We start from the raw sequence: 16,595 nt of genomic DNA, 5'->3' as shown, positions 1-16,595 counted from the left end.
GTGACATTAGCATATATATGTTGGGCTGAACAAGGGCTCATATCACAAATTGCGATAATGAAAATACTCATGAAATTTGAATTTACGGCCTCTCGTTTACATTAAGAGTTATCGCGGTAATTATGTGAATCCATCTTTTACACATGTTAAATAAAATTTAAGTCGCTTATGAAATGCCTTAGAGACATTCTATTGGCAATTTTTTTTAGCTAGTCACATCAAATATGGATAACTACATATGTTAAATCAACTCAAACATTATTGTACGCATTAGCCACATGAATCATTCTACAAAGTGATTTATTGTACCAAAACTCATAGATATATAGGCATTGAATTAAGAAAACTTTCTGGTGATATTATAAAATTATGGGTTTTTTTAGTACTCCTTGTTTTTTTTGTAAACAAGAACGATACGATCGTGTTTACCTTTTTAACAGTCAAGTTTGGTTTAAACTCGGGCCAAATAGACCGCACGTACAACTTTTAACAGATAAGTTGGATTGAGGATTAACATGAGGATCGACCACGGAAACCCAACAGACATATGCCTTTTGCCCAAGCTGATAACCAACTGGACTATTCCAGTTTGGTTGTTTTTTTAGTACTAAGATGCTGCCATGTAGATGTAAAACATCATCTAATTAAAAAGTGTAAATCTTCTCTTTTCATATACAATTCTGGCACTTGACAACTTGAACATATTACATGATCGTTACCAAACATAGAAAAGTAGTAGACCCAAAATGAAAGGCAACATGCTTATACAAAACTGAAAAAGAAAGAAAGCACTAGTAGACCCCCTATTGATGTGGCTAATGCGTACAATAATAATGTCACCCATAAAAAGAATTCACCAGAAATGATTAAAAAATCATAAAAATCTATGAGTTTTGGTATAAAAAGAATTCACATCATACAAATTTTAATTCAAACTAAAATATTACAAACATACAAAATAAATACACATCATAAAAATTCAAACAAAAATAATTACAAACATACAAAAGAAATTCACATCATAAAAATTCAAACTTAAATAATTACAAACATATAAAAGAATTTGCGTCATAAAAATTCAAACTAAAATAATTACACCCATACAAAAGAATTCACATCATAAAAATTCTAATTCAAACTAAAATGATTACAAACATACAAAAAAACTCACAATATAAAAATTCAAACTAAAATAATTACAAAAATACAAAAACAAATTCACACCATAAAATTTATAATTGATATAGTTAGAAACATACAACAAAATATTAGTACAAAGTATTAAAATAAAAATTCTAATATTATTTTTAGTAGTATTGTGTTTTTAACAATAATATATTTTTTGAACCAAATAAATTAAAATTATAAAAATATAAAAGAGGTGGGATCAATGGTGGGACAGGAGGCGTATAGGGAAAAGAAAATAGGAGGTGTATAGAGTAAAAAAGTGGATGCATTTAGATGAACCAATGGACACGTCATACTGGACGAAATCTTGGGTTCGTTGTTATCAGCTTATGGTCGAAAATTGGAGATCCTGGAAAGTGTCACAAATTGTTAATGGCATGCTAGCGTGGTGGAAATTATAGATCCTTGAAGAACTCAACAAAACTTACAGGGTCCAAGAAATACAATTGGCCATTTCGATTGAAAGAAATGAAATTGCAAACCAATGATGATTGGATGATCAGGGTTGTTAATGGAATTCATAATCATCTAGCAACAATATACATGGAAGGACATTCGTTTGCTGGTAGACTCTCAACTGAGGAAAACAATATCATGATTGATATGTCAACGAATTTGGTGAAAGCACGCACCATATTGTCTACACTAAAGAGCAAAGATCCAGAGAATGTCTCTACTATAAAAACAATCTACAATGCTCGCCAAAAGTATCGAGTTGCAGAAAAGGCAGGTAAGTCTCAAATGCAACAACTTCTCTATAACTTGAGTGAGCACGAGTACATATATTTCTATCGGGCTAATGATGAGACTAACGAGCTCCTAGATTTATTTTTTGCTTATCCACGCTCATTAGACATATTAATTGCCCTTCCATTTGTTGTGTTTATGAATTCCACTTATAAGACAAACAGGTTTCATATGCCACTTTTTGAGATTGTTGGCGTAACATCAACCAATAAGACACTTTCTATAGCATTTGTCTTGCTCCAATCAGAGAAGGAAGATAATTACACTTGGGCGATGAGTTGTTTATGCTCCATGCTGTGGAATTAGCTTTAATGAAGTCAATTGCATGTGTCTTCCCTAATGCTACCGCGCTCCTTTGTCGATGGCATATTGAGAAAAATATTTTTACCAATTGCAAGAAAAGGTTTTCGGACAAAAAAACCTGGGGCACATTCAACAAAATGTGGTCTGCTTTGGTCATGCCAGAATCAGAGTATGAATTTCATCTTGGGGAAATTGAGTTAGAATTTCATCTTGCGGAAATTGAGTTAGAATTTCATAATTATCCTATGATTCTTACTTACTTAAAGGATGTTTGGCTAGCTCCTTACAAAGAAAAGTTTGTATCTGCGCGGACAAATAGGTGCATGCATTTTGGAAATATGACGACAAACAGGGCAAAGAGTCAGCATGCAAATTTGAAACTCCAACTTCATACATCTCAAGGTAATTTTGAGTCGATATGGTCCATCATTCATAATTTGCTTAAATGTCAATTCACAGCAATAAAGAGTACCTTGGAAAAGAGCTTAAATGTTGTTCAACATAGATTTCAAACATCATATTTCGAAGATCTTAGAGGCTTTGTGTCTGAACAAGCTTTAAAAAAGGTCTTAAAAAAGATGGATCGGGCAAAAATTGTTGGAGTCGACATTCAAGGATGTAGATGTATTGTTCGGTTAACTCATGGACTTTCTTGTGCACATGAGATATCTATGCAAGCGAAAAACTTCCAAATCTTTTATCTTATGTTGATCATTTTTGGAAAAAATTTGACTTCAAGCCAAGCGAGTTATTAGAAGATGATGATCTCAGTTGTGCGGTTGAGATGGAGTAAATTGTGGAACAGTTTCAAAAGAAACCCCGATCTGGTAAAATTGGACTATTGAGGAAGTTACGAGAGATAATCAAACCATCCACTCCCTCACTTTCGGGACCAAAAGTCATACAAAATACACATTGTCGACCCTCATTGAGAAAGAAGGATAAATAGACTCGTAGAGATCCCTCTACATTTGAGTATGTGGAAGCTTCTTTGAAGATGTCATATGTACCTCATCGTCATAGTTGTTCATCAATTGGCATTGCTTCATCAACTATATCAAGACGAGGATGACAAGTTCAATCACCAAGTTATGTCAACCAATTTCCCCTAATACTGAGAAGATACGTTGTGAATGTCATCGATGCAACAATCGACGATAATTGTGGGTTCAGAGCTATTGCTGGCTTATTAGGTCTCCAAGGAAGTGAATTTGCTTGGTCTTGTGTTAGGCGTGATTTAATTGAAGAGCTAAGGACATTTTCGAAAGTGTATGTATCTTTGTTTAGCAGTTATGAACAGACATGTTATATTCACAATGCGCTTGCATTTTTCGAGATAAATAAACCAGCACCAATCAACTGTTGGATAAATATGCCTGATATGGGATACCTTATCGCATCAAGGTACAGCATCGTCTTGCATCTCATAAGCGATGTACAATATTTGACTTTTTTACCGTTGCGATCCATCCAACCTCCACATGCAGAACGTAATGTCATCACTATTGGATATGTGAATGATAACCACTTTGTTCAGGTATTCATGAGTGAGAATTATCCGATGTCCCCTATTATGATCTAGTAGTTTTCATACAAGTATGATTGTGCAACAGAATGGGCGACACCATATGAAAAACAACTCTGTCATTTTGAGAAGTTTTTTCATTCGATAAATGTATCTCAACTTATTATAGACAGAACCTTTGATTAATGTGCTTTGTATTGATAACAATATTATTTTTTTTTAACCAAATAAATTAAAAATTATAAAAATATAGAAGATGTGGGGTCAATTGTGGGACCGGGATGTATAGAGAAAAAAAAAGGAGGGGTGTATAGAGTAAAAAAGTGGGTGCATTTAGACTTTGGTATTATCTTTTATATATATATATTATATATATATACACACACCCTGCTTTCCTCTTGATAATATATTGTTAGTCCGAAGTTAATCATTGCTTTCTAATTGGCTTTCAAGTTGACAAGTTGTGAAGGTTTTTCATTTGCATCAAATGAAGATAGGACACACAAGACAATCCCACTAATCATTATCATTTTGTTTCTTCCTCCTAAGTACTTGGTTGTAAGTTTAAGAGAGAGAAAAGCATACCAAAGTGGTCGATCGTACAAAACCCACAATAACGATGATTCATTTGTGTGTTTGTGGAATTGCATGTCCACAGATAAAGATTTATCAATCAAGAAAGAAAAAAAGGCTCAATCTCTCTCTCTTATCTTGCTCTTATCTTGTCTTGTTTCAAAGTAAAAGCAAGCATGCCCATGCCACCACCAACAAACATGTTGTGCCAGAATTAAGATAAAAGAAATTATATATATATATATATCTCCATAGTACAAAGACAAGGACTAGTCAATACTGCCATAATAGTAGCAAAGTTGAAGAGATGAAATTGCTTTTAAATCAATAATGTTCCATCAACAGCAACAAATTTGATTTGAAATAGACACCTACTATTTCTTCCACTTCTGTTCCATGTGATTTATGGGCCCCTGGGCCCTCCATATTCACTGTTGGCAAATATCTTCACTTGGGCTGGCGGGTGTCAGGAATACATTAGTACTTTAAGGCCCAACATAAAGTTTTAATGGATTTGGACAAATAATGAAATTTATCACTGGTTCGGCGAAGATAATTGTTTGATATGATATAAAAGTTATGATCTCATTTTAGAACCTCAAAGGAGAATTTTTGTGTATGTGTATATATATATATATATATATGAGAATCTATGTGTATATGTGTATATATATATATATATACGAGAAATTCTCTTATGCACACCTAAATTACGCAGTTAAAATACGTACCTATGTTTTTACCATTGATGTTAAACATATTGGACCCAAAGCAATGGACCCCACTGTTTTGGGTCGTATATGAAAATTGAATTATGTCTATATTTATCATACAAGTTTCGTGATTTATTGAATTTGATTTTGATATGATTACCCTAAGTGATCTTAAATGAAGCTTTTTGAGTTTACATGCGATTGGAGAGTTCCGTCTCTTATTTCTTTGTAGGTTAATGAATATGTCCATCATATATGATTCAACAATCAGTTCTGGTTAGTGTTTGAGGTCTAGCATTCAATCATGAACATTGGAGCTCTAGGATATGGATGTTAGGAAAGTCATATATTCAGCAACCTTCCACTAAGGAATTCTACGAGATGATTGGAATCAGCTTTAGGGCTATTAATTATCGATATTTGGAGCTGCATTATTAGTTTACATTGTGAAGAATCCAGGTCATGCATGGAAGTAGTAATATTGGACCCCAATGTGATTTAATTGTCCGACATTGGAGCATTGTGCATGAAGATTTATTTGGACCATATATGAGACCTTAATTGAGCTGAAATTTATTCAAGATTACTTCTAGAAGGTGTCTCTAACATTGAACGGAAAAAAGGAATCAATTTGAATTGGAAGAAAAAAGGGTAGTGCCAAGAGACTTGGAGAAGAATGAACCACCACTTTTTACTCAAAATGGACCAACATGTGGTATAATGTGAGACCAACATTGTACTCTTTATCACTTATGAACTGTGGCATGTTTGGCATCCTTAAGAAGAGATGTAAGATTATGTGAATGATTATGGTGATGCCCCAAATGTGACTTAGCAATTTGCACTACAAGAAATTCCCAGAAAACCAACCGCTTTTTTCCAACTGATTATTTTGGTTGGAATTTACAACTGTGTTTGCAACCGCTTTTTTCCAACCGTTTTTTCGGTTGTAAAAATAATTTTTTAATATGAATACTTATCAACCGAAATATCGGTTGGTAGTATAAAATACTTGAAACCGATTTTCGGTTTCATAACCAACCGATTCTAAAACAGTTGGAAATAATATTTCCAACGAAATAATAACCATACCTACCAAAAAATTATTCCAACGGAATACAAAATTTTTGTAACGAAAATATCCGTTGGAAATTACCTACTGATTATAAAAATGGTTGGAAAAAAATTTCCAACGAAAGTTTTACCAACGGATATATATAGGTTGGAAAACTAGACTTCCAACCGATTTGTCCCAAATTTCCAACCGATGTAGCGGTTGGAAAACCAATAGTTTCTTGTAGTGAAAAGAGGTCTCTTTGTGCTCAAATCAAGACCAATGTCTCTCTCTTGAAAGGTTCATTTGAAGAGAACTTGAGTTGATTTCAAAGGGTTGCATGCTTCCACTAAACAAAGCTTTCAATTGAACATAATTGAAGATATTTGCTTCTACCCAAGCCTATTCTCTACAAGGCTTCTCCACTTCTTTGCTTTTGCAAAAAGAGAAGTACTTCACATCTCTAGGCTTTGATTTCGCCGATTTGAGAAACCTACTCAAGCTTATTCTTCATACTACCCATGAGGTCTCATTGTATTGATTATTTTCTCAAAGCTTCACTTGTTCTTCATAAACATCTTTAGCCGTGAGCTTGTGAGAGTTGATTTAGAGAGTTCCTCAACCCCATTAGCTTAGTGCTAACCTTGAGTGAACCATTTGTACAAACACTTATAAAAGTCCCTTTGTTAGGGCATTGAACCTTTTGAGGTTGAGTTTGAGGGAGTTCTTGAAACCCTTGGTGTATTGAGTTTTGTAGAGCTCTTGACAAAACCACACCTTAATGGAGTCGGAAAAGTCCTAGATTGGTGAACCTAAGTAGTGAATGTAAGAGAATGGTCTTCAAACCACTCTAAAATCGTTGTGCTGATTTTTACTTGCAAAAAGGGCTTACTAGCTTTCAAACCTATTACTGGTCATTGTGGCTCTTGCATTAAAACCATTTTCTGCCTTGTGTGTTGATCACGTGTATGAGGTTGATTGTATGCTTAGTGGAGATCTTTTGTATCACTACGTTGCTTGCGTGGTTGATTTAATTGCTTAGTTCTCAAACTTCTTCAAATCTGGCCAACTAGGTTATTGTGTGATTTTGAATGCCATTTTGATATATATTGTCTATCATAGTCTTATTAGCATCACATATTTTGTATTGCTTGAAAATTGATTAGAATAATCATTTAGAGGCCTATCATTGTGTGTCTTGTGGTATTTGATGATTTCATGTATTGAAATTAGAGTAGTATTTCTTATTTGGAATTTGGACACACAATTCACCTCCTCTTGTGTGTGTCTTGATCTCTCACGAGGATGTTGTCTACTAAATATACTCTGTAAATATGTCTAAGTATTCGAACAGTTATATATTCCTAAGAAAGACACGTTAAGCCAATCATTGGTTAGTGAGAGAGATTAATTGAAAACTGTTTGGGACACCCACAATGGATCAACCCAATCCATCTCCTAACTCAACTGCCATAGGCCGTTGAGAGAGACATGAGGAATTGTAACTCCCCATGGAGGAGTTAAAACCCCAATTGTTGTTAGAATAACAAAATAGAAGAAGAATCTCTCAAAAGTGGCTCTCTCTCAAATTCGTGTAAAAACTACTTTTATAGACGTTCAGAAGAGCTGGAACCAATTTTTATACTTTCTACAGTCCTAGTTGGAAGTAGAAGAGCATTAGTCCACTTCAACAACTTGGGACCAATGAAATGCTTCTTCCAGTGAAAATGTCAGGCTTCTCAAATGAGGAAGAAGCCCTTAATCACAATACAAAACAATATGGCTTGTCTTGATCAAACAAAACATTATACCCACAATAGTTAATCCATGTAAAAGCCTAAACGTCAATTAATTGAGTTAAATTGGCATGTTGAAAAGCTCTACCCTGAATTGAGTTATAACAACTGAGAAAGAAGGAAATTTGCACTTGCAATCAAAAAGCAATACAAACCTTCTCATAGCTTGCTCTGAACTAGGACAAATTTCCTCCCTGCAAAAATTATCACATACTTGATACCTGTAAATTAGGTCTTCTGCCTAGAATCCAGAAAGGAAGCACTTAAAACAGAACACATTCCAGCATCCCAAATTAAACAATGGGAAGGATATTCGGTTCATTTCAACCATTTTTTGCAGCATAATAATCATGCCTTGCAAAGATACCCATCCATAATATAGACACTAATCAACATTATCAAATAATTTTTCCTCAAAAACCTAGTTCCACAAATTTATTAAGCTACTGTAGCTAAGCAGCAACAGATAGAAATAACATATTCAACAGCTGCTGCCCCTCTCAAGGTGTGTCACCAAAGAAATGTGCAACAGTTGACAAACTATAACGAATTAGATAGTTCGAGAACAGGACTCGCCTATTTCAATTTCAAGAAAAGAACCACATGGCTAGCTTATCATCTTTTGGAAAACCAGTTCATAAAAAGAACCTACCAAGTTCTTCTGCTGCTGACAATTTCACCCTCTCCACACTCATTAAAACATTGCACCCAACAGTAAGTGTAAGAGATCTCAATCCAGCTCCTAACTGCTTCATAGAACCACATTCCAATAGTGAAAATGTCTTCAAGATATAACCTAAACCGAAATGCAGAAAAAATTGCTAAGCATTATACCAGTCACATTCATAAAACTGTCCTTCACAAGAATTTTGCTGAAAGCGAGAAAGATGTTTCCATGTCATCATCACCTTCAATAAAGACTTAAACAACATTTCTTTTTCATAAATGAGTTTATCTAAGATAAACTGATATATTTTTTAAAAAATCAAAATTTGAGAACTACAACAGACAATTCTAGTCTAGATAACCTTTTCCGCATTCCTAAAAGAATTTAGCCCGAAAGACAACCTGAAATGGTTCCCGCCCCTTGACATCAACTATCCAAGAAGCAAGTTCAAAATAATCGAATGTGATAGCCAGTAATGTTAGCCAGAAAACCCTTAACAATTCCACCATTCCTTTCACCTCCAATCAAAACTAGCAGCAGAAATAATAATTGGACAAAACCAATGATACCGTCATTTTCTTCTTCTACTTCTAAAAGCATAAGGCAATCAACCACCAAACAAACAAAGCACAAAAAATCGAAATTTGCCAAAGGGATTTTCATTAAAGCAAATGACTTTCATCTAAGCATCTAACCCATTACGAGGAAACCTAAACCCTAACTATCCTAAACAAAATTTTCAAAAAGAATAAGAAAAAACAATTAAAAACTACTTTCCAATTACACTACCCTTTCTCCATGGGCTTAACTACGAACAATCCCATCATCTGCTTCTGTTGCCTCATTTCGATTACCTTCCTGTGTGAATTTGAATGCAATTCACTCGAGAAAGTGGGGCTGCCAGCCGGACGGTACTCAGGCACCAGTCTACCGGACTTGTACCTAACCCCACAAGCATTACACAATGTTTTCCGCCCCATGGGTCCAGCCCGCCACTGCGGCGTCTTTTCAGCACCACAATGCTGACATTTCCTCCCAATTGTCGATACTGCCACTGGTGTCTTCACATTCTTTGCAATTTGACGTCCTGCGCACCAAAATTTCTCATTCGAGAGGTCCTGGCGAAGACGGGTGTGGCGCTTGCTGCGAGCACGGACTGGAGCTCGAAGGCTACTACAGTAACTCATGATGTTAGTGCTACCATTTGTAATGTTTCCATTGCTATTACTGTTGCTATTGCCGCTAGTGGTGCTGTTCTCCAGTACAGAGACAGGGCTATTGTGCTTCGCCAAGCTACCCTGTTGAACGGAGAGAATGTCGACGAATGTCTCAACCGCAGGGAATGCGTCTTTGTTGGATAGCCATTCCAATTCTTCCTCCACAATTTCCTGCACAGGACAGCAATCACACGAGTTAACTCGCCTGTTTGAATCGGTAACGCGAACGAGTCATGTCATTTTCATGTCTCAAAAGAATCGCCTATTTAGACAAAATTGCCATGTAGGATTGATAATACACTATCTTCGAAAGGGGTAATAATGTCTTTTCGCACGTTATAATGCCGGACATTTATTGGTACAATTCGAACCTTGTGAACGACAGCTCATCGCCATTAAAAAAAAAAACCTACCTTTAATATCTTAAATGGGCCGCCCGACTCGGCAAAAGTCCAAACCCTAACCAGGCCGAGTTGGACCGATTCCAGGTCCCAAACACCAAGCAACCACCGAGTCCAAACCAAACTCGGCCGCAAAACCCCCAAAAAGACCAAAAAAAGAACCATCAAGGGCTATAAACTTACAGGTAACGAACGGTTAGGATCAAATGGGTCCAAAACGTTGAAAGGAGCCGGGGCACGGGTATTCCGTTTAAGACTAGGGAGAGGCTTTCGGTGTTTGGTGTCTTCGTCGTCTTCCTCCTCTCCTATGTCGGATGAGAAGTCCAGAAGGTCGTCCATCAAACAGCCCGTCGACTGAAGAGACTCCATTTCCACACACACACCACACGGAGAGAAACAACTTCTTTAGAGAGAGAGAAATAGTGTAGATAGAGAAATGAAGAGAGAGAGTCTTTCTTGTTCTCCCCCTTTTGTTTTGGCTATATTATTATTATGAGGGCTCCTGGGGAATTCCGAGGGATTACTTTTAAAATAACAAGAAAATATGTTCTTGTTTTCAATTTTTTAAAAATCATATTTAACAAATAACAAATTTACAAAATTTTGAATCTAATAGTATGCTCCAAAAACCACGAATAACTCAGATGACATTCATGTGTCTAATATTTTATAGAGGTTTAGAGTTCGTGCATCTTCTCCTCCCTCCTCCCCTGTATTAAAAAAAAACAGTATGCTACTTTAATTCATCAAAAATCATATTAATACATAACATTTTTATATTCCTCAAAAAAAAACTATTTTATACAAATTGTATAACATTTTTTAAATTTTCATATCCAACAATTAAAATCTTATAAACTTTTCATTAATAATTTTTGCTTTTTGGGTGGATGGGAATTGATGTCGATTTTTTTTTTCTTTTTCAATTTTATTTCCAAATTTTCTTGTGTAACGTCTACTAGGCCTTTTGGTTCCCTGCAGCCAATCCCCTCTGTCCCTTTCCATGCACCTACATCATTAACCCTCAATGGTTGACAAAAGTTTGACTCGTAATAATAGCCGTTGGATCAATCGATATTAAGGAGGATAGTATGAATGTGTCAACATGGGATAGATTGTAAAAGGTGCCAAATCCACTAAAAACGGAAAGATTTGAAAATTTGAACAAATTTTGTGCTAAAAAAGACAAGTCGATACCCGATAATCGATGTTTCCCCAATTTTGGTACGAAAAAATAAATGGTATGTCGACGTAAATATGGTGGAAATGGAAGGGCATTTTGTTATACAGAAGGCGGGACTTTTACGCAACGCGCCGCACTAATTTGGGCGTCCACAACGATGGTGCTCTTCCAATAAGATCCAAGGTACACGTCATCCAACCAATCATACTACGAGACGTGGAAGATAATGCCGGTCTTGCTTTGTTTCTTTGAAAGTTGTCTTTTAGGTCCCCGACACCGCACGTGGCGGCGATGATCTTGTGATCTCTGGAACCAGTCCAAATAAATAAAATTATTTCTTTTTAATTATTTTTTTAAGTCGCATGTGCGTGGAGGGGTCCATAACACATGTTACCGCGTATGGGAGGTGGTTGGGGAAGGGCCAGAAGGCAGGGGTTCACGTTCTCATAAGCACGTGAGAGTCACGTGCTATGTATGACCGTTTTTAATAAATAATTAAATATAGGTAAAAAGACAAAAGGGGAAATGAATATTCAATTTATTGACACAATCATTTTGTTAAAACGTGCACACTACTAAATGTAACTTCTTTAGTCTAATAATAATAAATTTGTATGTTTAGATGGGTTAATTAAACTTTTGGTCACCTAAAGATAGTCAATATTTCATTTTGGTTATCCAAATATCAAACATTCCAAGTTAATCATAAGGAAAAAAAAATTTGATACACTTTGGCCACTCAGACAGATATTGAGGACTCAGGGCAGTCAACTCATTGATGCGTCGCCGAAAGATTCATCAAGAACAATGGTTTCATGTTTGGATTGCCCTGAGTTCAACTTTTTCTTCATTGTAATTGTTTATTTAGGGTTTTCATTTGAATTTTTGGGTAAATTTTGGGATCTCACTATTTAGGTTTTTGTTTAGAGAATGAGTTGGGCATTTTTATTTGTTTAATTTTAGCAGTTGTCATGCCACATAAGCAAAATACAATTGTTTTTAACGATTAACGCGACACATCAGCGCTTTGACTGTCCTAAATCCCCAATATCTGTCCAAGTGGCCAAAGTGCGTCAAAAAAAATTTTGGGTGACCAAAATGAAATCTTGGCTACTTTCAGTAACCAAAAATTTACTTAACTCATGTTTAGATTGTACATGGATGGGGATACTTATTAGTTTTTCTAAAATAGTGTAGGATTATGAAAACTAAGAAGTCGAGAGGCCTTTTCATAGGGATTTAAAAAATTGAACCAAACCGAAATCCACAACTATAATCGAATCGAAAATTTTTCATTTAGTTCGGTATCATGATTTTCGATGCGATTTCGGCTTAGACTTTTTTATTTCGCTCTATTTGTTGTTTCTTGTTAGCTATTTTATTTATGTTATCGTCTACCTATGAGGTAGAGATAGTTCCCTCCTCTCTAGGGTGTTGGTTATTGTGTTATGATATCAACGAATTTGAGGCCTCTTGACCTATTTCCAAAAAAAAAATGAGAGAGAAATAAAAAGTCTGATTGGAGAAAGTTGTGCCCTTTTGAGGGAGGGGGTGTGTTGGTTTAAGTCCATCATAATTAGAGAGCAGTTTCGTAAAGTCACTCGGGATATAAATAGATGTGTTTTAGGTCTTTTATAGAGAGCATTCCAATTGTACTTTGATTCTCCTTAACACTAGTGAAATCTCTCTGCAACTTCGTCAATGTAGGCACATTGTTAAACCACATAAATCTTGTGTCTATTAATTTTCGACTCTTAATTCTGTTTTTGCATCATTCTAACCGTAACAGGGGTGTGCATTATTATTTTGTCTTGTGTTTTCTAAGCTGACTGCGCGATACTGGTTTCTATAGCTTAAGCTCATCTCCTTCCTACATAAATTCACTTTGAGAAAAGTTAATCATAGATATGTATATATAATGTATTTTGAACCCTTTATGTATTTTGATATGAATGATGAACTTACATCTGTCATTTGGTAAGACAAGAAGGAAAATTGCATACAAGTTACAAGCATAACAAGCAAGGTACCTTAGCTGATACTGCGCAGGAAGAATAGGCAGGATTATTCTGATGTTACTTATGTCAGCAAAAGGCAATAACTAGGCAGCAATAGCATGTTCAAGGTCACACTGATACTTAATGTCGCAACCGGGGTCACGACGCAGTCCGACGTTTGAAAGGATGAAAAATGTTTAGAGTCGCCACCAATTGATTTAAGGTGCAATTGGACACCGTAAAAAACCTGCGAACCAGAGAAAAGGGTACAGGGATCGATTGAGTGTGGGGAAGGTGTTAGGCACCCCACAACTCCCGTTTGAAAACGGTTACCCGGATTAATCTAATGGCTATCTTATGGAAACTTGTTCTTTGCAAGATATAATTGTTTTGAGAAAAAGGTTGGTATGAAAAATACTATCAACTTATGATAGCTTTAGAAAAAGGGTTTGAAATAACACTTATCAACTTATGATAGTGTTTGAAAAAAGGTTTGGAATATTACTATCAACTTATGATAGTTTTTATTTGGAGATACACTACCCACTTTGGTAGGTTTAAATTTAAATACCAACTTATGGTTTATTGAACAAAATGCCCTACCAACTTTTGGTAAGTTTGATTTTAAATACCAACTTATGGTATAAATGATTATATGTACTACCAACTTTTGGTAGGTTTAATTTTAAATACCAACTTATGATGTAAATGATAAAATACCCTACCAACTTTTGGTAGGTTTAATTTTGAACACCAACTTATGGTATAAATGATTATTTGGAAAAAATGTCATTTGCCAATTTAATCCATTATTGCCAACTTATGGCAAATTCATAAATGAAATCAAATATGGTCCATAATCCAGATAAGTGAAATCAACTTATGATTTCCTTAATTGAAATGACAACATATCAAAGAATCAAGATTTGCACAAAACAGATTTTCAAACCACACATTGCGCACAGATTTTTCAACTCTGATTTCACCTATCAAATGAGGTCGAAATGCAACGCAATTTTATATACAATGTCACAACACCTCAATAAACACTATATCAAAATTTCAGAGCAAAATTCAAAGTTTAAAGCAGTCTGCTAATCTCGGACAGATTAGGGTCTTGAAAATCCTGCAGTTTGAAGTCCTTGATTGTAGAGGCTCGCATTGGAGAAGATTGTTGTAGCAAAAAAAATAACAGGAAAGCTTGATGATTGATGAACTTGATAGCAAGAAGTTTCTCCCCTTTTCTTTCTCTCTTTTTCTTTTTCTCCCCCCTAGCTCTCTATTTTTGCTCTCTTCCCTTAGCTCTCTCCCCTAGCTCTCTATCTTGCTCTCCTCCTTTAGCTCTCTCCCTTAGCTCTCTATCTTGCTCCCCTCTTTTAGCTCTCTCCCTTAGCTCTCTATTTATAGGAAATTAGGAGCTACCCATCCATTGAATGACCAACCATGGCAACCTAAGTGGAGTCACCACCATTGAATAACCAATTTGCACTAAGTAAGTGGATTCACCACCATTGAATGTAAATGGAGTCACCACCATTGAATTTGCACTAAAATGATGGATTCACCACCATTGAATGTAAATGGAGTCACCACCATTGAATTTAAGTGGAGTTGCACATCAATTTGCACTAAAATGATGGTGATGCATGGAATGATGTCAAGAGAGATATACATATATGTGTATATATGTATAGGTGGAAATAGTAATGGGTTTGACAAATCATGTGGTGGGCTTTCAAATGATAATCAAGACATTGGTCAAGATGGTAGTGGACACAAGCAAATTAGCTCTTCATGAAATGGGCCAACAAATGTTGAACATAGGTTGGTATAAATTGGGCTAAGATATGAGTATTTGTGGGCTTAAGGATCCAAGAAAGAGAATATTTATGGGCTTATAGGTACAACAAATGTGTTTTTTTTGCATTTTTGTGTTTTTTCTCATTTTTGTATTTTTTTGTATTTTAGCCGGACGAAAATCGGGTACTACAGCTGCCCCCCTTTGTATGTCTTTTATGAAATAAAAGGCAAACAAAGGTATAGTGAACCGAGTTTCGTACGAGAATTGAAATGCACGGGATCACTATGGCCATTCCCGGCTTGGCCAAATATTTGTGCAAGAAAATAAAGGGGCACGGGATCACAAGGCCATTCCCGGCTTGGCCAAATATTGGTGCAGGAAAATAAAGGGGCACGGGATCACAAGGCCATTCCCGGCTTGGCCAAATATTTGTGCAAGAAAATAAAGGGGCACGGGATCACAAGGCCATTCCCGGCTTGGCCAAATATTGGTGCAGGAAAATAAAGGGGCACGGGATCACAAGGCCATTCCCGGCTTGGCCAAATATTGGTGCAGGAAAATAAAGGGGCACGGGATCACAAGGCCATTCCCGGCTTGGCCAAATATTGGTGCAGGAAAATAAAGGGGCACGGGATCACAAGGCCATTCCCGGCTTGGCCAAATATTTGTGCAAGAGAATAAAGGGGCACGGGATCACAAGGCCATTCCCGGCTTGGCCAAATATTGGTGCAGGAAAATAAAGGGGCACGGGATCACAAGGCCATTCCCGGCTTGGCCAAATATTTGTGCAAGAGAATAAAGGGGCACGGGATCACAAGGCCATTCCCGGCTTGGCCAATGTTTTTTTTTTAATCTTTGACTTTTTTTTTTGGTGAAAAGGTGCTCGGGATCACTGTAGCCATTCCCGGCTTGGCTGAAAAATTTTTATTTTTGATTTTTTTTATTGTGAAAAAGGTGCTCGGGATCATTGTAGCCATTCCCGACTTGGCTGGAAAAGATTTTTTTGATTTTTTGAGAAAAAGGTGCTCGGGATCATTGTAGCCATTCCCGAATTGGCTGGAAAAGATTTTTTGATTTTTTTTGATTTTTTGATTTTTTTTTTTTTTTTTGAGAAAAAGATGCTTGGGATCATTATAGTCATTCCCGGCTTGCCTGGAAAATTTTTATTTATGCAGCGACGATACATGCACTGACCTATTTTGCTCAATTATGAATGTCTCATGAATGAATGAATGCATGTTTTCTCAAGGCTTTGCCATCCTCCAACAAGCGCACAATTACGAATTGCTAAACCAAATTTGTTTCTCTGTTAGGGTTGACCTTCTGACTCACTGAGCTTTCAATGTATCTTCTCTAATCTGATTAGTGAAGGCCTTTTTCCATTCTGGATTCTAGCTCTTGGGCTATCTCTTTTCCTTTTCCAATGTGCA

At 36.1% G+C, this 16,595-nt stretch overlaps 2 protein-coding genes across 2 annotated transcripts; one reads left to right on the top strand and one right to left on the bottom strand.

Annotated features, from left to right (window-relative positions):
- Window positions 1-1,461: 1,461 nt before the first annotated feature.
- LOC119995314 lies at window positions 1,462-2,241 on the top strand. The gene is made up of 2 exons (XM_038841789.1): window positions 1,462-1,544; window positions 1,590-2,241. Exons 1-2 carry the CDS (start codon window positions 1,462-1,464, stop codon window positions 2,239-2,241), a joined length of 735 nt encoding a protein of 244 aa, XP_038697717.1.
- Window positions 2,242-7,889: 5,648 nt separating this feature from the next.
- On the bottom strand, window positions 7,890-10,675 carry LOC119998252 (GATA transcription factor 1-like). The gene is made up of 4 exons (XM_038845570.1): window positions 10,368-10,675; window positions 9,356-9,954; window positions 8,552-8,695; window positions 7,890-8,093 (listed from the first exon to the last, which is right to left on the bottom strand). Exons 1-4 carry the CDS (start codon window positions 10,551-10,553, stop codon window positions 7,961-7,963), a joined length of 1,062 nt encoding a protein of 353 aa, XP_038701498.1. The 5' UTR covers window positions 10,554-10,675; the 3' UTR covers window positions 7,890-7,960.
- Between the last annotated feature and the right edge of the window lie 5,920 nt (window positions 10,676-16,595).

Source organism: Tripterygium wilfordii, chromosome 1 (assembly GCF_013401445.1).
Source record: "Tripterygium wilfordii isolate XIE 37 chromosome 1, ASM1340144v1, whole genome shotgun sequence".
Lineage (NCBI taxonomy): Eukaryota > Viridiplantae > Streptophyta > Magnoliopsida > Celastrales > Celastraceae > Tripterygium > Tripterygium wilfordii.
Note: the sequence above shows the minus strand (reverse complement) of the source record. Positions and strands in the feature narration are given on the sequence as shown.